General features: G+C 46.0%; 1 protein-coding gene across 3 annotated transcripts in view; it reads left to right on the top strand.

The window, feature by feature from the left end:
• The first annotated feature begins 4,532 nt into the window (after positions 1 to 4,532).
• Positions 4,533 to 26,631, top strand: part of SMPD4 (sphingomyelin phosphodiesterase 4) — a 39,523-nt gene continuing 17,424 nt past the window's right edge. Inside the window, exons 1-12 of one of the 3 annotated variants that reach the window (XM_075897972.2) lie at positions 4,533 to 4,672; positions 6,712 to 6,771; positions 7,069 to 7,148; positions 8,934 to 9,020; positions 9,450 to 9,592; positions 9,729 to 9,804; positions 10,553 to 10,661; positions 11,190 to 11,242; positions 11,887 to 12,038; positions 13,997 to 14,129; positions 18,236 to 18,307; positions 23,792 to 23,881. In XM_075897972.2, the coding sequence (XP_075754087.2) occupies positions 7,110 to 7,148; positions 8,934 to 9,020; positions 9,450 to 9,592; positions 9,729 to 9,804; positions 10,553 to 10,661; positions 11,190 to 11,242; positions 11,887 to 12,038; positions 13,997 to 14,129; positions 18,236 to 18,307; positions 23,792 to 23,881 (954 nt within the window). In that variant the 5' untranslated portion in view covers positions 4,533 to 4,672; positions 6,712 to 6,771; positions 7,069 to 7,109. The remainder of the gene's footprint in view (positions 4,673 to 6,711; positions 6,772 to 7,068; positions 7,149 to 8,933; positions 9,021 to 9,449; positions 9,593 to 9,728; positions 9,805 to 10,552; positions 10,662 to 11,189; positions 11,243 to 11,886; positions 12,039 to 13,996; positions 14,130 to 18,235; positions 18,308 to 23,791; positions 23,882 to 26,631) is intronic. The other 2 variants (XM_075897974.2, XM_075897973.2) reach the window with 2 other exon arrangements.

The raw sequence follows: 26,631 nt of genomic DNA, 5'->3' as shown, positions 1-26,631 counted from the left end.
CATACAAATTAGCTAGGCTTGCTGACTCTTAAATGTTTATCTCTAAAAGATGTTGCTTAACATCCTCACTTACGAATAGATGGAATGTACTTTATCATCCTTATGTGATTCAAATGCACCATCTTGTTTCTTTCCAAATACAAGACAAATGTTTATTGTACATTTCTGCCTGTAATGTAACATTATTAACAATATTATCATCTCCATCTAATAATGGACCTGTAACATTGCTAGGATTAATTCTGTCCCTAATATACATTAAAAGCTCATTATTGTCTTCAGCCCTGCTAGTCATATATGTTGTCCTGATACATTTAGCTTCATTTATGAATTTTCTACACTTCTTAACTTCTTATACTGATTAGTATCTGTTTCTTCTTTTTTTTCTGTATGTTATATATTGCTGACTTCGCTTCACCTCTGAACTAGGACGTATCTTCAGCCAAAGTGGAACTTTGTCTTAGCCAACTAATAAACCTTTCTTGAAGAACTCCCAGGCTATGTCTACACTGGCGGGTTGTTGTGCCAGAAATATGCAAATGAGGCTAAGCATGGAATATCACCGAGACTCATTTGCATACCTTATTGCGGAAGAGGTTCTTGCGCCGGAAGGAGTGTCTACACTGCCCCTTCTTGCGCAAGAAAAACCCTCTTGCGCAATGTCACTACGCTGATTATTTTCAGGAAGAACAGCATTGCGCAAGAGGGTTTTTCTTGCGCAAGAAGGGACAGTGTAGACGCTCCTTCTCGCGCAAGAGCCTCTTCTTCAAAAATGGCGGCTCATTAGGTATGCAAATGAGGCTCAGTGATATTCCACGCTTAGCCTCATTTGCATATTTCTGGCACAACAGCCCTCCTGTGTAGACATAGCCCCACTGTTCATTTACATTTTTCAGTCATGTATCAATACATCTTACTCATAATTTTCCTAACTTTGGAAAAGTATTTCTTTTCAAGCACCAAGTTTATATATAACTGGTTGGGACTCTTCTCTGCTTGCCCATATTGAAAGTAATCAGGCCATGATCATTGGTCCCTCAGCAATCACCAACTTTGAGTCCAGGGATTAATTCATCTTTATCCATTGCAAGGAGTTTCACAATGTTATTCTCTTAGGATGGGTGCATTATCAATAATTTTTAAACCCAACAGTGATGTTTTACAACTGTCTCCATGAATCCTGCCACACTTATCTCCCAAATGGAAGTTACTCTTAACAACTAGGGATGTGAAGGTGTAAAGGTGTATATGATTAACCAATGAGTCTGGGGCTCATCAGTTAACCTCCATGGTTACACACACATAGGCTGCCTCTGTATCAGAAGCAGCAGAACTGGAGGGGTGTACGGCGGGAGGAGGCTTCACGCGCTCTCCCGCTTCCAAGTCCTGATTGGCCTAGGGGTGGGGGAGCGTGCGAAGCCTCTTCCCGCCCTGCCAGAGACGTGTGTGCCTAGTGGGAAGGGGGGGCAAAGGGGCTCCCCCATCCCCAGACCAATTATGGTCCGAGGATGGAGAAGCCCAGAACCATCCTGGCCCCGCCCCTTCTGATTTAGGCCCCGCCCCTTCCGGGGCTGCTCTGGGCCAAAAATGATTGCCCACTCCTGCTCTACAGCCTTGTATTTATCCTGCCCTGACAACCATGAATTTCTCCTCAAAGATGTGGCCCTCAAAATCAATGGAGACTGCAGGGTATCAAACCTGTCCTACGTGAAGCTCTCTGCCTCAACCAGCAATTAAATGCAAATTCTTCATCAGTGATCATTTTTCATGATAATTAAGGATGTTAAAATCCGGTTAATTGACTAATAAGAACATAAGAACGGCTGTACTGGGTCAGACCAAAGGTCCATCTAGCCCAGTATCCTGTCTGCCGACAGTGGTCAGCACCAGGTGCCCCAGAGAGGGTGGACCGAAGACAGTGATCAAGCAATTTGTCTCTTGCCATCCCTCTCCAGCCTCTGACAGAGACCAAAGACACCATTTTATCCCCTGGCTAATAGCCTTTTATGGACCTAACCTCCATGAAATTATCTAGCTTCTCTTTAAACTCTGTTATAGTCCTATCCTTCACAGCCTGCTCTGGCAAGGAGTTCCACAGGTTGACCACGCGCTGTGTGAAGAAGAACTTTCTTTTATTAGTTTTAAATCTGCTACCCATTCATTTCATTTGGTGTCCTCTAGTTCTTCTATTTAGGGAACTAATAAATAACGTTTCTTTATTGGCCCTCTCCACACCACTCATGATTTTATAGACCTCTATCATATCCCCCCTCAGTCTCCTCTTTTCTAAACTGAAGAGTCCCAGTCGCTTTAGCCTCTCTTCATATGGGACCTGTTCCAAACCCCTGATCATTTTAGTTGCCCTTTTCTGAACCCTTTCCAATGGCAAAAATATCTTTTTTTTGAAATTCCATCAACTAGTCGACTAGTCAATAGGCACTTCCGCATTCCTACTTCCCCCAACTAACCCTGCATTCTGGGGAAATGCCACACAGAGCCCAGAATCAGCTGGGAAGTCCCCAGCTGATCCGGGGCTCCACTGCTGCCCCTTTGATACATGTGGAAGTGGCATTATGCAGCGGCTGCCCCTTTGAAACGCTGCTTTGGGGTTTCAAAGCGGCAGTATCCTGCACAGCTGTGTGGGGTGCTGCTGCTTTGAAGTACCTTTCCCGCACCCTTTGCTGCCTCAGTCTCATAGAGGCAGCAAGGGGGTGGGGAGGAATCGACTAGTTGACTAATCAGATAGTCTTTTGACAAGCAAATGTTTATCAGATAGTCGACTAGTCTTTAACATCCCTAGTGCTAATACTAATTATGCCTCTGCTGAGGTGCTTTTATTCAAGAGCATTTGATTTCACACATTTAGCATCCCCCAAGTATTTAGGTTTGTTTGTTTTCATGGAAAATCTGTGTTTACAAACTGAAGGAGGAGAGATCTGCTAGCTCCCACATCACAGTCACCAATTTTTGTGATTTTATTATGAGTCCTATAGATCAGTGGTTGTCAAACTACAGTTGCCACCCACTACTGGATCAGACACTGGTTTGCATTGCTGAGGGTACTAAAGCAAGCTTCCTGCCTGTCCTGGCCTCACAAATCATACTGCACCCCCCTCCCCCCCCCCCCCCCCCGAGGTGGCCAGCTCCAGCTCCCAAGGAGGGGGTCACAGATCATTAGGGATAATAAGCTCCACTTTCAGCCCCCACTCTCACCAATTGGAGCTGGGCAGTAGTGCCTATGAGTGAGCAGCATCCTTACATACATAAAGGGAGGAGTTGGGCCTTCTGCTGGCTGCTTTGTACATACCGTATATTCTGGTGTACAAGACGACTTTTGATGTTAAAAAACATCCCCCAAACATCGGGGGTCGTCTTGTACGCCTGGTATACTCCCAGGCGCGCCTGGGATGCCCCCCCGCCGGCTTCCCCCGAGGCTTTGCAAAGCTGCTGCGGCTTTGCTCCCGGTGCCTCTGGTCTGCTGGGAACCGTCTCCAGCAGACCAGGGACACCGGGATCAAAGGAGGCGGAGGGGCGCTGGGCTATAAGATGAAACCCTATCTTTTAATTAAAAAATTAGGGGGTCGTCTTATACGCCCAGTCGCCCTATACACCGGAAAATACGGTGCTAGTGTAACCCATACACCACCAGGTGGATTTGAACCTGGGATCTCTACAGCTCAAGCGTTGAAGCCTCTACTACAGCTTGAGCTATAAATCCAGCTGGAGTTCAGCTAAGGCCCTAGAGCTCCCTGGTTCTGATCTCTCTCTGCAAGTCCTCTAAGTGCCACTGCATGGGACAGTGAAACATGCTAGGAGGTCCTAGCGCTGGGCGTGCAGTAACCAAGTTAAAAGCGACGAGGAGTCCTGTGGCACCTTGTAGACTAGCAGATGTGTTGGAGCATGAGGTTTCGTAGGCACAGACCCACTGCGTCAGGTGCATGTCAGATTAGGTGGGTCTTTGCCCAGGAGAGGCTCTAAGGTGCCACCGGACTCCTCGTGGCTTTTGCAGATCCAGACTAACACGGCGGCCCCCCCGAGCCTTGACCAGTTAAACACGAGGCGGGAGTGGCGCCGAAAGGCTCCAAAACCAAGTGGCCCCCGTGCCGATTTGTACAGTGTGTAAGACCAGCCGCGGGAGGCTGTGCCTAGCTGAGCGCAGGCAGGTCCCAGCGGGCTGGGGGCACCACCAGCCGGGGTCCCTGCAGCTCCCGGGGCTTACACAGCCCCGGGCTCCTGCAATTGGGGTGCCTTAGCGCCCCTTCTTCGGGCGGCCCCAGCGCTGCAACCTGCTGTTCAGGGGGCCTGGCCGGTGGGTCCTGCCCTAATACAAGGACCACAATCGCTCCCCCCGCCCCGGGGTGCCTTGGCTAGCAGGATGCAGGCCGTTGCCAACTTCCCGGCCGGGCGCCATTGCCGCGAATGGGGGTCCGGACGGCCCGCTCGGGAAAGTTGGCAACGTTCGGATGCGGAGGAGGGAAAGCGCCACCTCCCCACTGCGCATGGGCACCGCGCGCTGCTTTCCCGCCCGCCCGGGAGAGGGGCAGGGGCTTCCGTCATTGCCGCGCGCCCAGAGAAGTGACGTCAAATGACCGCGCCGGTCCCGCGCAGGGAGGAAGACGCGGCGGCGGGTTGAAAATGAGGCGGGGCGCGCGGGCCGGGACAGCGGGCTGAGGTGCGGGGGGGCGGGGCCTGGGGGGGCTGCGGGCCGGGGCCCCCCGGTGTCTGCCCGGGGGGGGGCTGCGGGCCGGGGCCCCCCGGTGTCTGCCCGGGGGGGGGCTGCGGGCCGGCCCCCCGGTGTCTGCCCCGGGGGGGGGGGCTGCGGGCCGGGCCCCCCGGTGTCTGCCCGGGGGGGGGCTGCGGGCCGGGCCCCCCGGTGTCTGCCCCGGGGGGGGGGCTGCGGGCCGGGCCCCCCGGTGTCTGCCCCGGGGGGGGGGCTGCGGGCCGGGCCCCCCGGTGTCTGCCCGGGGGGGGGCTGCGGGCCGGGCCCCCCGGTGTCTGCCCGGGGGGGGGCTGCGGGCCGGGCCCCCCGGTGTCTGCCCCGGGGGGGGGGCTGCGGGCCGGGCCCCCCGGTGTCTGCCCGGGGGGGGGCTGCGGGCCGGGCCCCCGGTGTCTGCCCCGGGGGGGGGGCTGCGGGCCGGGCCCCCCGGTGTCTGCCCGGGGGGGGGCTGCGGGCCGGGCCCCCGGTGTCTGCCCGGGGGGGGGCTGCGGGCCGGGCCCCCCGGTGTCTGCCCGGGGGGGGGCTGCGGGCCGGGCCCCCCGGTGTCTGCCCGGGGGGGGGCTGCGGGCCGGGCCCCCCGGTGTCTGCCCGGGGGGGGGCTGCGGGCCGGGCCCCCCGGTGTCTGCCCGGGGGGGGGCTGCGGGCCGGGCCCCCCGGTGTCTGCCCGGGGGGGGGCTGCGGGCGGGGCCCCCGGTGTCTGCCCGGGGGGGGGCTGCGGGCGGGGCCCCCGGTGTCTGCCCGGGGGGGGGCTGCGGGCGGGGCCCCCGGTGTCTGCCCGGGGGGGGGCTGCGGGCGGGGCCCCCGGTGTCTGCCCCGGGGGGGGGCTGCGGGCCGGGCCCCCGGTGTCTGCCCGGGGGGGGGCTGCGGGCGGGGCCCCCCGGTGTCTGCCCCGGGGGGGGGGCTGCGGGCGGGGCCCCCCGGTGTCTGCCCGGGGGGGGGGCTGCGGGCCGGGCCCCCCGGTGTCTGCCCGGGGGGGGGGCTGCGGGCCGGGCCCCCCGGTGTCTGCCCGGGGGGGGGGGGCTGCGGGCGGGGCCCCCCGGTGTCTGCCCCGGGGGGGGGCTGCGGGCCGGGCCCCCCGGTGTCTGCCCCGGGGGGGGGGCTGCGGGCCGGGCCCCCCGGTGTCTGCCCCGGGGGGGGGGCTGCGGGCCGGGCCCCCCGGTGTCTGCCCCGGGGGGGGGGCTGCGGGCCGGGCCCCCCGGTGTCTGCCCCGGGGGGGGGGCTGCGGGCCGGGCCCCCCGGTGTCTGCCCCGGGGGGGGGGGCTGCGGGCCGGGCCCCCCGGTGTCTGCCCCGGGGGGGGGGGCTGCGGGCCGGGCCCCCCGGTGTCTGCCCCGGGGGGGGGGCTGCGGGCCGGGCCCCCCGGTGTCTGCCCCGGGGGGGGGGCTGCGGGCCGGGCCCCCCGGTGTCTGCCCGGGGGGGGGGCTGCGGGCCGGGCCCCCCGGTGTCTGCCCGGGGGGGGGCTGCGGGCCGGGCCCCCCGGTGTCTGCCCGGGGGGGGGCTGCGGGCCGGGCCCCCCGGTGTCTGCCCCGGGGGGGGGGCTGCGGGCCGGGCCCCCCGGTGTCTGCCCTGGGGGGGGGCTGCGGGCCGGGCCCCCCGGTGTCTGCCCTGGGGGGGTTGCGGGCTGGGCCCCCTGGTACCCACTCCTGGGGGGGGTCCCAGTTCTTGGGGCAGTTGCAGGCTGGGGGGGTCCCAGTTCTTGGGGCAGTTGCAGGCTGGGCCTCCATATCCAGCTCCTTCGTAGGGTTTCCTCCCCAGGGGGAGGCTGCTGGGACCTCAGCATTCAGGGCCCTAGAGGGGTCTAAGCACCCCTGCTCCCCAGCCAAGAGAAAATCTTCCAGGAGCCTGCTTCTCTTAGTCCCTTCTTTGTTCTTTCCTGAGAGACAGCAATTTGGGGGTAATGTGCTTGTGCTCTCCATGTCGGTAGCCACCACCTCAGGGGGAACTGTAGCCTTAATTGTTTGCAATCTCTCATCTGGGTAGTGTCTTCTTTCTGCAGCTGGACCAGTGCTTCCCTGAACACGTCATACAGTCCATGCTGTATGAATTGCACCCCCAGGTACGGTTTTGTGCTCCTGCAGCAGCTGCAGTCTATAAGCAAGGCTCTTTTTGCATCCCCCTTTTGCCTCCCACTCAGTTATGTTTTCATTATGAATGTGCTAGCAACTATAAGGGGAATATAATGTAGTTACCATTGTTAGGGATCTGTCTTGGTTTAATCCCGTCACAGAGCCATAATAAACATACATTTGCCTGTTTTTGTGCATAAACGTAAACGTATCAGAAAGTGAGTTTTACCAGTGTTATAACATGAGATTTTAATATTCATGAAGATGTTTCTGACTTTTCTTTGCAGTGTTTTCCTGAGGCCATTTTGAGTATTATAGAAAGACAGTTATGGCTGTTCCTCACTTACAACAGCCTAGCTTCCTATTGGTAAGTGCCAGTACGAATGGTCATCGGTATTAAGAAAGTATTATAATGCTATTACTTTTGACTAATGAATTGCTAGATAATCACTTAAAAATTTTCATCCTCTACACATTAATTCCTGGCAAATTATCTACAAGAAAAATGCACAGCATATAATCCAAAAGCAATCTGTGAGAATGGCATGGAGAAAGTTCCAGATCCTCTTCTCAAATACTCTAATGCACGGGTTCCCAAACTTTTTGACATGGGGACCAGTAAATCAATTCACGAACTTTTGGAGGACCGGTAACATTCATTTGCATATTTGCATATTCATTAATCAAATGATGAATGTTCAAGTAAGTTGTTTCTAGTCCTCTCAAAGCCCCAGTGCTAGCTTTAGCAAAGCTTTTGATATGGTCACCCACAATATTCTTGCCCTCAAGTTAAGGAATATGGATTGGATAAATGGACTGTAAGACAGACAGAAAGCTGGTTAGACCAGGGTTTCCCAAACTTTTTACTTTAGTTGGAACCCTTTTTTTTCAGTACTGTTTTTTGCAGCCCAAAAATATAAACACATAAAAAACAAACTGAGAAAATACCAGACATAGAACATGTTTGGTATTTTCTCATTAGGTATGTTTTATTATTATTAGATGTATCAGTTTGTAGTTTCGAACTGCCTGGCTGGTAAATGTGCTCAGACTGCATGAGTGTGTCTACCAGCCAGACAGTTCGCAACTACTCGAGAGGGGGTGTGTGTGTGGGGGGGAGGCACAATAGAATCCCTGGGCTGGAATCACTTGTGCTTTGCGGGGTGGGCAGCGCCCCAAGATCTGCATATGGCCGGGTCAGTCCCACTCCCTGCTGGCTGATTTGCTCCCCCTACTGCACCTCTGGCCAGCCTCGCTTCCCCCAATCCCCTCCCAGACAGCCAGTTCTCCTTGCTTCTCCTCCCAATCTCCCTTGGCCAGTCCCACTGCCCGCGTCCAGCCCTGCTTCTGGCGGCCGCTTCTCCTCCCCCCTCCTCCATCTTCCCTGGCCAGCTCCCTACCCCCAACCTCGCGCCCCCTGGCAGCCCTGCTTCTGTCAGCCTCCCAATCTCTCACGGACAGTCCCGATGCCCAAGGCAAGCCCAGCTTCCAGCGGCCGCTTCTCCTCTACTCCTTCTCCTAATCTCCCCCGGCCAGCCCCCTGCCCAGCTCTGCTTCTGCTGGCTGCCCCTCACCCAATCTCCCTGGCCTGCTCTGATTCCCCCGTCCAGTGCTGCTTCTGATGGCCGGCTCTCCCCTCCTCCTCCTCCTTCCTTCCTTTCCCCCCTCCTCCCAGGTACGCATCTGCCGGGCGCCAGAAGATCCAGCTGCAGACTCTGCCCAGGCCGGCCAAGGGCTTGGGGAACCTGGCGCCACACAGGCACTCCGGGCCCAGAACATCCCAGCAACCACACCAAGGCCCGGTGCTTTTTCCCTGTAGCCCAGTACTAGGCCACGGCCCATAGTTTGGGAAAGGCTGCTCTAGTGTTTGTTGGCCATTCTAAATGTTATGTAGTCCTATTTTCATAGAACTTAAATGGTCACAATTTGACTACTTGTTCTTTATTTAAAAATTGTAATGTAGGTCAAAGTAGGTTAAAAAGTCCAAGTTTAAAATATTAAGTCTTATGATGGAAACAATGACAGCCTGTTGCTTTGTTACAAGCGCAATATATAACACTGTTACTACAGAATTCTCTTCCAAAATCTTTGCCAGTGTTGTCCTTTTTACTTTCTCTTGAAGTGATCTGATTTCAGTTTCTGTCCATAACAGGCCAGTTTGAAGGCAGATTGCATGAACAAGCCCTTTGTTCAGAGGTGCCATGATCTGGAGATAGTAATTGAAGACTTTCCTGCCAAGGTACAGAGCAGCATCCTTTATGTTAGTGTTTGAGCTATGCTTCAGTGGAGTTGTATAATTCTTATTTTAATTTTTTTTCATTTGTGCCTTTTGTAAAAAATTTGAGATCCTTCTGTGAAATTTTAGGAGTTCAGTAGTTTCCCAAATGTTACATTGCTGTTCCATTAGTAACAAAACTCCAATATTTTAATTGATCACATTTAATTGAATGCTCTGCACAGAGAAGTGTGTCCTGGCAGTAGCAAAAATTATGTACATGACACATATTGACTGTAGTTGGTGGAAATTGTGTCATGCATTCAGATGTCTGAAATTTAGGTTCTTCCAGACAAAGAATCTACTTGAACAGAAACCTTTCTTTTTTAAAAATTATATTTAGCTGTCATCTGTTATGATTGCACTTTTTTTTTTCTGGTTGTTTTCCTGTAGGAACTGCATGCCATCTTCCCATGGCTGGTGGAAACTATTTTTGGTAGTCTGGATGGTGTTATTGTAGGTTGGAATCTTCGCTGTTTGCATGGAAGAGCAAATCCTACAGAGTATGCAATTGCCCTGGATTTCCTGGACCCCAGGTAACTTCAGAGCTGTGGAATATACGTGGTGAATTATAAACTGGTATTTGACTGACTTCCCATTATTTAAACATATAACTAAAATAAGGGTGGGAAGAGAGATGCTCACAGTGTTTTTCCTTGTCCTTGCTTCCAGTGGCCCAATGATGAAGCTGGTTTACAAACTCCAAGCTGAGGAGTACAGATATGAATTCCCAGTCTCCTGTCTTCCCGTAAGTAACTGTTAAAGGCCGTGTAAGAGAAAATACACTATGGTATTTGAGTTACTATTCCATAGCATAGTAGGCTCTGGAGACTCGCTTTTTAGCTTGTTGATTGTTTCAGAGGGCTGTTAGAAGCAGAGAATGCATCGTCAGGGATTTCATAGGAAGTTGTGCTGTTAGCTTGTATTACGATCAGCAGGGCTCGCCAAGCTGCGGCAAGCCCCGCTTACCAGCCGCATGGTTCAGGATGCTGTGCATGCGCAAACTGCGCTGCGCATGCGCTGATCTTGCTGCAGCGCCATGCCGGGCTATAATCTACTTGTCTGTGGCTCTAAATTGTCGAGCCCTGACTGAGCAAATTTCTGTACTGTTCAACTAAGAAATGTCACTTTTTTTTAATTTGGATGCCAAAAGGGGCACAAGACTATATTTGTCTTAATTATCAGTAAACATTGGGGTTTAAAACTTCTCTTCCAAGCTTCTCTTACTCCTATCATCACATACCTCTCAGACACTTCATTTTTGTCTTAATGAAGATTAGCTATCCTCCTGGTCATGGAACATAACGTTTTATGGTTGAAGGAAAAGAAGTGTCTGTGAAAGCATTGTGAAATAACTTTTCCATTGCTACCAGATAGCCATAATCTAATAACAAGAACAGATATCATTTTACAATTTAATACAAGAATATATTCTCAAATGCATCCACATTTTCTGAGTAGCTTGATAGAAATCTCAATTCTCCCTGTCTTTTCAGGGCCCTGTGAAGGCTTCAATGCAAGAGCGAGTCCTACCAGAATGTTCACTGTACTACAACAAAGTCCATTTCCCTCCATCTGGAGGCCTAGGTTCAAACTTGGCCCTCAGTATCCTTTTAACAGTTGAAGAGTTTATATTTTTTTAATTCCTTTTAATATTTTAAGCTACTAAAACTGAGAAATGCGGTTCTGTTTCTGTTTGTTTGTTGAACTTCTACAGTGAAGTGTGTTAGTCCATTACTTCTGTGTTCAGATTGCAAACACGGTAGGTGAATCATTAGACTTAAATTTGTTTGTCGTTGAAATCTTGAATCTTTAACAACAGCTATGGTAAAATTCTGGCCTCATTGAAGTTGATGGCAAAACTCCAATTGACCTTCAGTGGGGCCAGGATTTTACCTTTCATGTTCCATATATACTTCTAGGTTGTTTGTCTGGTAGAATGAGAGAACCTAAATTACCTGACAGTGTCTAATAAACACTGGGAAGAGAGTGAAAGCTCAAATCTGAACTTGCTGTTGAGCTATAGAATATCTTCTAACCCTAGCACTGAGACACTGAAGTTTTAAAAAGCCAGTAAGTTCATATTGTGTTTCCTGTAGCTGTACTTATTGTATCCTTGACTTGTCTCTCCAGATCCATTTGAGTATTACATGTTTTATTTTGCAATAAGTCTTATCACACAGCGGGTAAATACATTTTATGTTTTTTTACCTTTAAAATGTTTTATTCTGGCAAGCCATTTCTTCACTCCACTTTGAAAGCTTCCATCTCTTCTCTAAATGCATGAATCCAGATAAACTAAATCTTGTACCTGTTAACTTGTAAATACCATTTGGTATGATGAAAACACAGGTAATGATTATAAACCTCTATAAAATTATACACATCCTTCCTCTTCTCAGTGCTGCATTCCATTGTTGGTGGCTGAGGATGAATAAGGTATAAAAATGTCAGCTTTCTGTGCACTCTATACCTGCTGAAAATGTGGGTCATCTTTTTTCCTTTGTTGTACAGACAATGCACATAGCAATCTTATATTGGACATTAAACTTCCATTGTTTTTAGCAGTATCTACTGGTGCTGTCAGATGTGAAGTCCGATATGGTCTACGGACTCATTGCAGAAGAGCTTATGAAAATATAGATCTTTAAGAACAGAATACAGTGATCCTCCAGTATGATTTTTTTATAATGTAGGCAATATAATTTCATCCAGTAATTGCTCCATCAGACCCACAATGAGATGCATCAGGTCCTGAAATCCTGGTACCCAATGACTTATTGTAACAGTCTTTGTATTTGCTTATTGTAGCTATATGTATATATTCCAGAATTCTCCCACTACCCAACATGTCAGCCCTTCCAACAACGCTTACTTCACTCTAGTGGACACATACCTGAAATGGTTCCTCCCCACGGAAGGAAGTGTTCTTCCTCCACCGTCTTCCAATCCTGGGGGAGCCATCTCTTCACCGGCTCCTAGGTAATGACTTTGTAAACTTGCACTCTTAATGATAGACTACTTGAGTATTGCTCACAAACTGGCTTGCTTCAGTGTTGAGTTTGTGCCACAAATTGTGAGAAAATACCACCAATTTTATATTGTGCACATGTATACTAGGGATGTTAGATACAGTGTAGTTGAATAGTCGTGTAACTGCATGAAATCTTATCAGTTAAATGACTATTCGATAGTCCCCAGGGGCAAGTCTGGCAGCCAGTACACTCCTAGCCCTGCTCCTGGGGAGCCCCCTCTGTATCTGACAGAGACAGCAGCATGGGCAATGGGACAGGTGGCACTGTGGAGCTGGTGCTGGGGGAAACTGACTCTTAAGCTGGTTTCCCTCCCCCCAGCACTAGCTCTTGCCTCGGGGGGAGGGGGAAAGAGAGGAGAGGGCAGGTGCATCTGCAGAGCTGGCACTCATGGAGAGCCAGAGTTGACCCCCTGCACATATTGGCTCCACCCTGCCCCCCTCATGCTGTTCTGCTGCTTCTATTAGAGAGGCAGCAGCATGGAGGGAGTGAGAGGGGGCAGGTGGATCTGGTGTTCATGGGGAGCCTGCTTAAAGCCAGCTCCTTATGGGCAGTGGCCTCCTCTTTCCCCCCACCCCCATCTTACACTCTCCCCTCTCTCTATCAGAGGCAGTATGTAGTTAAGATTAACCAGTAAGACAAGGCAACCTATAATAAACGTGATTGTACATATATAGTAGACTTATACAGGTGTCATTGAAAGTAGAGAAGCTTCTATCCTGACAGTTTGCTAGACTAGAATAGTGGAGCTGGAGATGAGTTATAAATATGGTTTGTAGCTCTTGGATTTTTTTTTTCATTTAGCACCACTAATTATGTTGCTTGCTGTATGCTGTGACCAGTGTGGGGGGGACAGTGACCATTCACCCAGGAGTGGTGTATACTACTGAATGCATTTGCGTGCAGTCAGGGAGCAGTTGAGCTGATTTTGGCTGTAACTCCAGGAACCTCTCACATTCTAACAACTTTGGTGCTGACTTTAGACAATTATGGCAAACAGTACTTTGTGTGATAGCTTTTTTATATTGCCTGCTTCAGTCATCTCTGCTGCTATAATCTTTCATGTCCTACTTGAGAATGTCAGTGTTTTCTTGCAAGCTATCAGTTGTTGTGGGTTTCTTACTAGATCTCTTATCCCCAAGCATGGGTAGAATTTTTATTTTACTAATCAGTATGTAACAAGGCATCAAAGTTTGTGAAAGACTATGCATGATTCTCTGTTGATTGTTTGAACCACAAAGTAAAAGGGACCTGAGAAAAGAGTTTCAACCTCTTAATAAAGTTTAAGCTTGTATGTAGTTTTAACTTGCGTTTCTCAGTTAGCCGTGTAAAATTGACATGAAAAATTACTACCGTATGCACAAAATCTGTCTACTTATCTGCCCTTTACAATGATTAATAATGACAAAACTGAAATTCACCTGCAATGGTTGGGAATGTACAATTTTGTAAGGCTAATTTTTAATTTGGTTTTGTATGTGTTGTTTTTATATTAAAAAAATCTTTATTCAATAACAATAGCATTTTGAGTGACTTCAAAAAGCCATCTCTCAGGCTTTTTTCACACTTAAACTAGATTAAATAATTAAAGTCTGTTACTGAACCAGACAGTTGACTAATGACCAATCTCACAATCAAATTGAATAGACGGCAGAGCTAAATAAAAGCAGAATGCAGTGTGTGGTATGCACAGTAAAATTAAACATTATAAATGAAAATAGGCGCAGAATACTGACTTGTACTGTAGCTAGTAACTATAAACTCTTGCTTAATTTTAATTCTGAATTATGCAGATTTACTTACAAAAAATAAGAGTTTTATGCTATGTCCTTGTAATTTTAGTGTATGACTTCTGTACCTGTACAGAGGCCTATTGACTTCAATATTTATATGCACTTCTTTTTAAAGATCACCAGCAGTGCCTTTCACTTCTTATGGCATGCATCACACTAGCCTGCTGAAACGGCACATTGCCCATCAGCCTTCAGTCAATGCTGATCCTGCTTCCCAAGAGATCTGGAGATCAGAAACATTGCTTAAGGTGAGTCTGATTTATTTTCTTAGTTATTTCAAGGTAGAATGGCTGGAAAAGCTTATTTGCAAGTAAGTCTTTTTTTCCCTAACTGACAATCACGGTGCTTTTCCATTCCTCTCTAGTTTGCAGTCTGCTAGTGGAACTGAATAATGCAGCTGCTGTTTTCTGTTAACCTCTTGCTATGTATTTTAGAAATGTGCATCTGTCTGTCCGTCCATCTGTGAGTCTATTTGTTCCAGAACTCCTCCTAAACCATCTACATGTTTTGTTAGTCTTTAAAGTGCTACCAGTGTATTTGTTGTTGTTAAAGTTTTTCCTCCTAAACGGTAAGACTAAGACCACCAAATTTGGTATATAGCTTCCTCTTATCATAACATAAGGGGGCGGGGGTAGAGAAGGGGACTGCTAGCTACCTATTGTATATTTCAGAGAGTTTGTCTGTATGCCTGTTTGTGTGTGGATCTGTTCCCCACCCTTACCCCATCTGTGCCTGCTGCAGCTGCCATGAACAGGTGCTTCTCCCTTAGCCCCACACTGTTGTGGTGAGAGAGGACTTGGGTTGTCCTCTCTCCTCAGGGCAGTCTGTGCACTGTACTCCTCAGCCCCAGCCCTGCCCCAGATCAATGATTTGGATGAAGAAAAAAACTTTTGAGTTACGGACTTGAGCAATGCCAGGCATGTCTTCTAGTAACATAAAAAGACACTGCTACATTATTAAGCAACAGTTCTCATTCTCATTTGGATTTCAGGGGGCTAATTCTCTTCTAGCTTGTACCAGAGTTGCTCCTGGTTTAGGAGAACATCAGGAACTAGGAGTATATATATTTAAAAAAAAAACCCTTATCTCTTGCCCCCATGCTGAACTGAAATATTGATTTGTACAGTGTTCATGACTGTAGGATGTTTATGCAGAAGGATGATCTAGTGACTAAAACATGATTGGGAGTTTGTAGGTTTATTCCTGGCTCTGCCACAAACTTCCTATGTGATTCTGGACAAGATAATCTTTGCACCTCAATTTAGGGACTCAACCTGTAAGATAAGCATATGAGGACTGATTCATTAATGTTTTTGCGTTATTTGCATTTCTCTTATGACTTCTAGCCAAAGCATTAATAATATTATGAGGAGTCGCTTGCTAAAAGACCTAAGTTGTTATCTTTTCCAGTAAGCAAGCAAGCAAAAATCAATTTTTAAATCCTACAGATTAAACTGTAATCCTACAGTTAAGGTGATCGGGGTCTCATCTCCCAAAAAAAAAAAAGCTGTCAGTGCGGTCAATGTAGTTTTATTTTAAGATATTGTGACTTTTATAATGTGTCTTTTTCAAATAAAGCTGCTCTTCCCTTAAGTATAAGGGTATGTCTTCATTATGGAGCTAAATTGGTACTGCTCTAAGCAAATGCAGTAGCATCAATTTGGTGGGTCGGTTGAAGGTATTCTAAATCAATGGGAGAATGCTTTTGTCAGTTTCTGTGCTCCCCAAGAAGTGTAAAGTCAGTCTGCCAGAGAAGGTGCTTGTGTGTGTCTTTCTGGCACCTCTCCCGCTGACTCAGCACATTGTAGACACCACAGTAAATGGATCTAGCTACATCAGCTTTAGTTACGTCATTCATGTCATGGAAGTAACATAGCAGATTGATTTACTGTGATTGTGTAGACCAGGCCTAAGTGATGTGGTTCTTGTTCATTTCCTCCTCCATGCTCCAGTCATCAGCTAGGCAGTTGAAAAAAACCCTCTTTAAATGATTCTTTCCATTGCCACATATATGTCTGTGTGTAGTCTGTAAATTCTTCTTTTCAAGGATAATGTATTTCTCTATATGAGGGAATTGACTAACATATATTGGGTGCTATTGCACACTCAATAATAAAACAACAGTATCTGAGAGTCATCCACTGAAGTCTGTGCCTGCATCACCCCCAAGCGTTTTGCTTTCCCTTGATTAACAAATAAACGAATATTTCACTTGAATTGATGTATCTTGGCCTTAAGAAACCTAACCTTATGTTGGTAGGTCTTGCTTCAGGATTCTTAGATTCTAAAGAGTAAACTGATCATTGAACTTCTATTCCTAAAGCAAGTTGGAAGGGAAGTGAATTCAGATGGAAGAGTCAAAAGGGATAGATAGTTCTGCTAAGGTATTTCAATTCAGGGATGGATAAGTAATAACTGTAGGAAATGTGTGATGTGCCTGTTACGTAGTTCACTTGCAGCCTTTTCCCATCTCCCTTAGAGAGAGAGACACACACACGTTCTTATTAAATAGATATGCCAGTTAATAAATTTAAAGCTACTAAACTTGGATCACTGGTGTTCCTAAATGAGTGAATACTGCATACAGATGTGGTTGCCTCATCTCAAAAAAGATACATTGGTATTGGAAAAGGTTCAGAAAAGGGCAACAAAAATTATTAGGGGTTTGGAACGGGTCCCATATGAAGAGAGATTAAAAAAACTGGGACTTTTCAGCTTAGAAAGAGGAGACTAAAGGGGATATGACAGGTGCATAAAATCATGACTTGTGTGGAAAAAGTGAATAAGGAAAAGTTATTTATTTACTCCCACAGTATAAGAACTCGGTGTCACAAAATTAAATGAATAGGGTTAAACAAAGTTTTTCTTCACGCAGCTCACTGTCAACCTGTGGAACTCCTTGCAGGAGGATGTTGCGAACACTAGGACTTTAATGGGGCTAAAAAAGAGCTCGATAAATTCGTGGAGGTTAGGTCCTTCAATGGCTATTAGCCAGGATGGGTAGGAATGGTGTCCTTAGCACTGTTTCTCTGGAGATCTGGAGGTAGGTGACAGGAGAGGGATTACATGAGGATTACCTGTTGTGTTCCTTCCCTCTGTGGCATCTGGCATTGGCCACTGTCGGCAGACAGGACACTGAGCTGGATGGACAGTTGGTCTGACCCAATATGGCCATTCCTATGTTCTGCTATGTGACCTAAAGGAGGAACTCTTTTAGTGTTTCAGAACTGTTTACACAATTCTTCAGACTTTACGATGTACATCATGTTTCTTAAGAGTGTGCCATGAGTCCACTTGGGAAAAAACACTAGCAGCCCACACAGCTTTATTTTCCTAAAGCAGGGGTGGGGAAACTCAGGCCCAGCTTGCCTAGATCTAGCCTCTGAGGGTCAGGGCCTCCCCTAGCATTTGGGAGCCCACACCGGCGTTTCGTCCCCGCTGCTGGAGCACACACTATCTACTAGGCTGGGCCCCCTAGGCTTTGTGTGGGAGATCACATAAGTGGCTTTTTTGCTTTTCACTTGTGTATGACCCTTAACTGATTTTTTTCTGTGGGTCAGCAGCCCCCAAAAAAGGTTCCCCACCTCTGACCTAAGGGGTCCATAGTAGGTATGTTAGTTTGTACATATTTACACAATTAAACAATGATAAACAATGAGCCCAGGCTTATCAATTAATCAAGTTAACCCTAATGGTTACACATACACGTCCCTCCCCTTGCTGCCTCTTTATCAGAGGCAGCAAGGCAGGGGGGAGGAGGGAGGAGCTGGTGCCCATGGGGAGTCAGTTTTTAAGCCAGCTCCTTGTGCCTGCTGGCCTCCTCCTCCCGCGCTTCTGCCTCTTTTATTTATATGAGTTGTTTTGACTTGTATAATTGTTTCCTCAGAACATCTAGAGCAGGAACATGTTCAGTGAGCATACAAGTAATAGCAGAAATAAAATGGGCCTCAAAAATATTGAGAAAAGAAATAGAAACCTTGGGTGCAGAGAGCTCTTGCACCTATGTAACAACATTGAAATGTAGTAGTTAGATTTGTGTGTGTGTAACTGGGAGAAGTTTTGGCCTAATGACTGCATTATGCAATGTAACTATACAGACGTGTGATTGCAGATCATGTGAAATAATCCTTAGGGATAATAGTATAATATGTATCAGACTTATCTCACTAAATGTAATACATTTAGCAAAGGTTCTTTCCAGGTTCACCATGTCTGTAAGAAATGAGACATCCTTAAGTTGTGTCTTTTGTTGAGTGATGTACCACAGTTTGTCCAGTCAAAGGCAGCTTGTGATTGATTATTCCTGGGGCCTTCCGCTTTTCCTCTAGCTAAGAAAGCATTTATTGTTTTGCAGGTTTTTGTTGAAATGTGGCTTCACCATTACTCACTGGAAATGTATCAGAAAATGCAGTCCCCTCAGGTCAAGGTAATAAGCCTGTGTGTCATTCTTGGATGTCTTTTGCTTGTTGGCTTCTTATCTTGCGGTGAACCTTTATCACTTCCCATCTTATGGCGGATTTTTAACTGGATGGTTACAAAGGAGCGTTCTTAAAAGCGTACATCAGAGCTTCTAAACCTCAGTGATGAAAAGGTGTTGTGAACAAATGCTTGTGTCATCCAAATTTGCCTTTGTTGCAATAGCTATATAAGTCAACTTTTGGAATGGTATAACAATCAATGTTACTTGTTGTAATTGGAGTAGTAAATACTGGTAAAATCTCAGCATAAAATGCCTTGTTAAAATCCCACACAAAAATATCAACATGGCCCTACAAGAGATTTAAATTTGGTTTCTGGAGCTGACAGTGTTACAGAGGAATTAATGACACTCTTGATGATCCAGTGACATGTTTTTCAAGAGCAAAGATTTTAGCTTAAATCCAATTTCAAGGGGTTTTCATAAACTATCTTTATAGTTTTAATTGGTTAAAGCATATTCTGTGTTTCCTGTCCCAGAAACTGACCTTGTGAAATATATGCTGCATTTCAATGGTGGCCAAAAGTGCTTTCTGTGTGTATGTAACTTTAGGATCTCTTATAAGGTCTGACTTAAATAAGACATTAAATTGATTACAAGCCATTTGTTCTAGCTGTTCTAAAATAAAATTGATGTGCTTAAAGGGGAACCTGATATAGGAAGGATTGTGAATGCTGAGATTGAGAGAATTTGGGAGGGAAAACGTGGGACTAATGATTCTTAGGGGAGAAATGCAAAAGTTACTAAAGGATGTTCATGTGTGAAGGAGCAAAATAATTGCTTGACTGAGAAATTCTGATCATTTCATCAGATTATTAAACAAATATTTTGTTAGGAAAGAATGATGAAGTGTAGTGAGTTTGCATGTTTTTGTTCAAAAATTATTTGATATCAAAGTACAAACTATTCATAGAGATGGTAGGTCTCCACTCAGGAACCCCAGGAGCATGGCTGTGCACTGATGACGCATAGGCTTTGCTTTTAAGTACCTTTGTTCTCTGTCTGCATCGTATTTGTGCATGCAGCTTTATGCTGACGTAAAAAATGCATTGCTTTAAACTTCTCTCCTCTATTCACCCTCTGTAGTTGAGCCACTGTCCACTAATGGTATAGCAGCATTCAGGCAGACAATGGTTTCTTAGTGCTCATACACAGTGTGATTAACGCTGTGGAATGTATGGCTAGAACCTGAAGGGGTTTTACCACATAGGCTCCTACCCGGATGCCTGGATTAGGTTAGGATTGAGGCTGTGTCTGCCTGATGGCTTTCTACTTCTGTCCCTGATTATTTCCCAAGAATCACTAGCTATGGACATGTAGACAGATGACATCCTCCTGCTTTTTTGGTGGGTTGCTGGATAGGAAACAAGGCCACGTAGTGTCCTCATTCAAAAAGATACCTTCCTCCAGACCTTTGAGAGGTATGGCTTTAGAAGGTGTGGAGACAGCATCATCTCTCCAGTAGTGACTATTTAACTGACCAGGGTATTATGTGGAGGAGTTGAAGAAGACTAGTGAAGCTTATCATTCAGATGTGAGCAAGAAACTAGAACTTGCAAAAAATAACATTTCTCTGGTATCGAGAGGAGGTTTTTTAAATGGCTGCTTTTGACTGACAGTCTAGAGCACATCAAAACTTTTTAAAAAGTAAATTGAATAAAGACCGCATATCCTCCCCTATTTCCACGGCCCTTTCTGCATGTATAGAGCAGGGGGATGGTTAGTGCAACAGAAAGTCTTTATACCTGGGTCTCTTAAATCATTGCTGTTTTATCTCTCTCGCTAGAAACACTTCTGTAAAGAGGAGGGAGGGGATAATGTTCCTCAGAACTTGATGGCTCTTTCTCCATCAGAAAGACACAGTGTGCTGGAAGTGCCCTGCTGGGTTCCAGCTGTGTCATTTCCCATTGCCCCTCTGAATTGTCTGAAAAAACAGGCAGATCCTAAGAATAATTCGTGCCATTAAGGATCTCTTACACTTCAGTAATAAAGGGATGGGTGAGGTATGGGGAGGAGCCGTAGAGAGTTTACTTCAAGAGGAATTACCTGTAAGAAGAATTACTTTATTTTGTGATTATCCTGCTTCTAATTGCTCCCAGATGTGGAATAAGCCTGAGGTTGACACTGTTATCATGCTGGGTTTGATTACTGCTCTATTAATTAAATTTGATTCAATTTCATATCCCCTCCCCCACTTTTTGCTGTACTCTCCTTTCCTCTCTCTGTTTTGTAGCAGCTCAATGCGGGGAGCAGGTGTGCAGTATCTGTTTTCCTTTTAGCTTCTGCTTTTGCCATTATTTGATTTATTTTAAGGGGTCAGTATCTCACTGGCTTCTATGGAAAGCCTGTTGCACCTCCACTCACAGGATCTCAGTAACAATTGCATGCGTGGCACCTCTCAGGTATCTAGATCTTGCTTCAGCATATGGGAGGGGAGTTAATTACCATGGCAGAAGATGAGTTCTGCTCTTGGGGAGCTTTCAGTGGTATAACTACCACTCTCTTAGCAGTGTAGAAACAAAGCAATTCTGAAAAACTGAACTGAAAATAGAGGAGAAAGAAACAGATAATCTTAGAGGAGATGAGATGGAGAGTTAATTTAGAAGCCTGATAATACTAATTGAAGTCTCTGTTTACATTTCGTTTTGATTTTTTTTATTTATTCCATACATGTCTATGTGGCTACAGTATCCTCTTCACCACTATATTGGTTAGTCTTAGAAAATGTTTCTGTCCCCAAGAAGGGTCGCAGTTAAGGCTTCGGAAGATCTCTGCAGTAGACCTAGAACTTTAATAGCCCTGTTCTTATTTCAGCATGTCATCTTTACAACAAGCCTGTCTTTTTGTTTTGTTAGGTTCTTTTCCCCCCATGCTTTAATAGCAGAGGCTATTCTCTTTGAGACCTGTTAACTTTCCACAGACTTGTAATTACCATAATTAGTATTTAGCCTTTAAATAGGAGCTTGCATGTTCCATGCTTTGTTTTCCTATCTGGCAATTGCTAATACTGCAATTAATTAGACTCCTAGGGTGCTATCAGCTCTTTCTTTTCCCCCTCCATTTCTCTGGGACACAACAGTCCTCTGATTTACAAGTCCTCTGACTGACAAGGTTCCTAATCAAAAGCTCTTAAGTAAGTTGTCATGGGAGAAGAGGGAAGGTCCACTCATGGACTGATAACGGGGTAAAAAATAGGAAACAAAGGGGAAGAATAAATGGTCAGTTTTCAAAATGGGGAGAGGTAACTAGAGGTGTCCCACAAGGGTCTGTACTGGGACCAGTACTATTCAACATATTCATAAATGATCTGGAGAAGGGGGTAAACAGTGTGATGGCAAAATTTGCATATGATACTAAACTGTTCAAGATGGTTCAGACCAAAGCAGACTGTGAAGAGCTTCAAAAAGATCTCACAAAACTAGAAAATTGGGCAAAAAAATTGCAAATTTTAATATTGATATATGCAAAGTAATGCACATTGGAAAACATTATCCCAGCTATAGATACAAAATGATGGGGACTAAATTAGTTATTACTTCTTAAGAGAGACTTGGAGTCATTTTGGATAGTTCTCTGAAAACATCCACTCAATGTGCAGCGACAGTCGAAAAAGGAAGCAGAATGTTAGGAATCATAAAAGAAGGAATAGAGAATAAGAAGAGAATATCTTATTGCCTCTGCATTAATCGATGGTACGCCCACATCTCACATACTGTGTACAGATGTGGTCGCCTTGTCTCAAAAAAGATATCTTGGCATCGATAAAACTTCAGAAGAGGTCAACCAAAATGATTAGGGGTTTGGAACAGTTTCCAGATGGAGAGATTTAAAATACTGGGACTTTTCATCTTAGAAAAGAGAAGACTAAGGGGGTTATGATAGAGTAGGGATGTTAAATTTTGATTGACTAATCAAAGGGATTTCCATCAACTATTTGATTAGTCGTTAAGGGCTAGCATAGTGTTCCACCTTTGGAATGTACAAGAGTCCCTGTTGAGGTTCTTGTACAAAGAGGATGTGCTGCATGGAGTCTGGGGCCGGCAGGGTACTCAAAGTTCCAGGCTGGCCCCAAGCTCCATGCAGTGCTGCTTCTTTGAAATGTACAAGATCCCCACCTGGAGCTCTTGTACATTTCAAAGTTGGAATGCTTCCTGCACCCTTGCCCCCTCCCACAGAGCTGGAGCTGGGGAGAACCAGCTTTTAAGCCATCTCCCCACAGAACCCTCTCCTCTTTCCCCCTCCCCCTTGCTGCCTCTTTGTGATAGAGGCAGCAAGGGGGGAGAGAATGACTAGTCGACTATCCAATAAGCTTTTGCTTATGAGCTAGTCGATTAGTCACTTGCCTGCCTATGAAAGAGGTCTATTAAAATCATGACTGATGTTGAAAAAGTGAAAAGGAAAGTTATTTGCTTGTTCACATAACATAAGAACTAAGGGGTCACCAAATTAAATTAATAGCTAGTAGGTTTAAAACAAAAGAGAGTTTTCTTCCCTCAGCCCACAGTCAACATGTGGAACTCCTTGCCAGAGGATGTTGTGAAGACCAGGACTTTAACAGAGTTCAAAAAATAACTGGGCAAATTCATGGAGGGCTGGGTCCATCAATGGCTATTAGCCAGGATGGGTGAGAATTGTGTCCCTAGCCTGTCTATCAGTGGCTGGGAATGGGTGACCGGGGTGGGGGGAATCACTTGATTATTCCCTGTTTTGTTCATTCTCTCTGAGGCACTTGACATTGGCCACTGTCGGCAGACAGGTCACTGGGCTAGAAGGACCTTTGGTCTGACCCAGTCTGGCCGTTCTTATGATTCTCTGGCACATAAGCCTCAAACATTGGCTTCCCAATGCTCTGTAGGCTAAGGGATGACTTTATAGTAACCTTCCAAACACTAGTTTGGGACTAAAAGTTTTCAGAAAAATTACTGGGTTTGCTCCATTTCAAAGCATTCTGCATAGTTTAGGTGTTTTCAAGTGGAGAGATCCGACTTCTTTTCATGAACCTAAGATTTCCTCAACATGGAAGCTGTATGGCTCTGTGCATTGCTTGTTAGGTCATTGACACAAGCCTGTTGCTTTTGTGGTAGAGGCAAAGACAAAGTCTGCCCAATCATAGCTCTTTCCCCCTCCCCCACTGCTCCCCGGCCACTGTTAATTGTGAACCCAATAACAACATCCTGTCAATTACTTTCCCAACTTGAGTGAGGGTCAAGGTACCTGTGGAATCGGGCAACTGAGCCCCAGAAGAAGAGGATACTGTGGCTGCAGCTGTTGTGATATGTTGTCATGAACTGTATTTGTGACTTCCATTTTTTTTTCCCACCCCTCCTCCTTTGGATCATTCTCACTGTTTCTTGTTTTTTTTGTTTGTTTTTTTTTTTCTCTTGCTTTTCTCTCTCTCTTTTTCCCTCCTTTTTTGTTTCTGTTGTCTCTTAGCTGGAGGTTCTCCACTACCGACTCAGTATCTCCAGTACACACCACAGTAGTCCTGCCCAATCCGGCTACCAGGCCCTCCACGCATACCAAGTATTACCATCTTTTCATTTTGTTTCTTTTTAAAAATCTTGTTTCATCATATAATCTGCAAAGTGTATTAATTGACACTAGCAGAAAAGGCAGCTGTACAGCCAATGTTTGGTTTGCAAGATGATTCAGAGATTAGTTCCGCTGAAACAAAATTTGGCAAAGCTAGGTGAGAGATGCAGGTGAACACCATGGAAAAGCATGTTAGCTGAATAGCACATATTAAAAGGAGCAACTGGACTCTTCATTTTAAGAGACGCATCTCTCAATAGATTGTAAAGGGAAAAAAATTGGCACTGTGCTAATACCTCCTTGGCCCAACAACTTGCTTTGCTAATGACAGAATCGTGATTGTCATGCACTGCTCCTTTAAATGAATCTTGAAGGGAAGAGGAGATCAGAAATTGCACAGCTGTATCTCTAATGGGAAAGGTAGGTAACATGGAAACAATCATTCTGCACTTCCAGTAGAACAGAGCTGGACAGTGTTAAAGTAATATTGGCAGCCTGAGCTTAATTGCCTAACTTCATGAAGGGGTATGTGGGTTGCCCATCTGCCGATTGAGGACGTACCTGGAACGCCATTCCTGTTGGAGCAGGCACCTGGGTTCATCCTCCCCTATTTCAGCCCTTTTATTCAGTGGTTCCTCATTTGGTGGAGCGCATATTCCATAAAGCCAAGTTAATGTTGGTATGAATTCTCCTTGCCTGTACCATCGAGTTCTCTGCTTTTCACACGAACACTTTTATTACTAATCATCATACTGCTTAAGAAGGAAAATAAGGATTTGCTACCAGGTGCTTGGTTTTATAGCCTTAAATCATCATGCCAAGCCACAGTGGTGTTCTTAAATGTATGTGAAATATGTATCTTTTCCACCTTCCTGGATGGTTGTGTGAACATTCCTGCAAATGGGAGCTGACAGTTAAAGCTTTTCAAAAGAGCAGGGGGAACAGAAGTTACCTTTTAAGATGAAAGAACAATGCTCATGGTGATGCTTATGGTCCATCTTATGAGGAAATTAGCCTGTTAAACAGCTCTTAAGTGTCAGAGGATTTGTTAGTGTGAAAATGCAATTAAACACTGCCACGCAAACAACAGTGGGAAACTCCTATAAAATAATGGAGAATGCTTTCTTGGAGGTAGTTGATGGCCAAGATTTTAAAAAGTGACTGGTGATGTTGGGTGCCCAGATTGAAGTGAAAACCAGACACATTCTAGCTTTTGAAAATTTTGGCCTACGCTCATTGCATCAGAAAGACCCTTTCCAAAAGTTCTTTGTTAGGTATTTTCTTTTTCAGACTTTATATAGACTAACTGATTTACAGCCACTTCTCAACTAGTGTGACGCCTTTTATAGCTTCACCTCCATTGGGGATGGATACTGGCAAGAATACAAATGAAGTCTTCATTAATCCTAGTAATAGGGACTTTACTCCCTTTAGAAAAGGCATTGGTTCAACTGCACTGTTGCAGTAAGAGGCCCTTCACCACCTCCCATTACTCAAGATTTGAGCCTTTTCCCAGAGGGAACCTTGCTATGTAAAAGCGGTCAGGGAATGTTCAGAACTGTTTAAACATGTGAATGCTGGTAGCTTCTTCCTCACCGCCATTGGAATTAGGAGAGGCTCTAAGGTGTTATCACAGCTTCAAGAATTGTTCTGAATTGCTCATAAACACAATTAAAAATGAACGCCTTTTCCAAAAAACAAAACAGCCCGTCCCAAGTAATCAAATTCTGCTGCTTTGTTGTTTTACCTGAATTACCACTTCAGTATAGCATCCAGGAAACTCCTTTCATAGCTGCCGCTAACATCCCAGTGGGACCCTCCATTGCACTTGGTTTTGTTACCATGGTGCTTTTGTTTGGCTATCCTTCCTCTCCCACAACCATCAAGAGCTGTGAGATTTAGGAAAACAAAAATGCTCTACAAATCAGCTCTCAATAGTGGTTTGAGACTAATTTACTGTTTCCAAGGCAGGTTACAACATGAGTATATTTGGTGTGTGCCACTGGGCTCTGTAGTCACACAGCGCGTAGTCAACCTGTGGAACTCCTTGCCTGAGGAGGCTGTGAAGATTAGGACTATAACAGAGTTTAAAGAGAAGCTAGATAATTTCATGGAGGTTAGGTCCATAAAAGGCTATTAGCCAGGGGATAGAAATGGTGTCCCTGGTCTCTGTTTGTCAGAGGATGGAGAAGGATGGCAGGAGACAAATCACTTGATCATTGTCTTCGGTCCACCCCCTCTGGGGAACCTGTTGGCAGACAGGGTACTGGGCTAGATGGACCTTTGGTCTAACCCAGTATGGCCGTTCTCATGTTCTCTGCAGAAGTCGGGAAGGATGCCCCTGATTCCCTTTTTCTCGCCCTTTAGATTTTCCCTAGACCTATATATCCTTCTTCTGGCAGCAATACCAGACTTGCTCCCCTTTGTTTCTTGTGTGAAAAAGATCTTCCTGTCTCCTACACTTCCAGTAACAATACCCCAGCCAAACACTCTTCCAAACTTACCCCTATGTTAAGTGCAACCGAATCATTCAGTGCATGAGCAGCAGAAGCAATATTGCTCTTACCATACCTTTGTGTAGGATTTTTCTTTTTTTAGGAGGAAGGAGAAAACCCACATAAGAAGGAAGGCATAGTAGAGAGTTAGCTGAGAGCATAACAATAGTTCTCTGGTGATACCCACAGCATCTTTAATTTATTTATTAATATTTAGTATTTTTATTTTTTCCTGGGAGGGCATAA

The sequence above is a fragment of the Pelodiscus sinensis genome, chromosome Z, assembly GCF_052426305.1.
Source record: "Pelodiscus sinensis isolate ZL-2025 chromosome Z, ASM5242630v1, whole genome shotgun sequence".
Taxonomy (NCBI): Eukaryota; Metazoa; Chordata; order Testudines; family Trionychidae; genus Pelodiscus; species Pelodiscus sinensis.
This window is presented reverse-complemented; position numbering and strand designations above follow the sequence as displayed.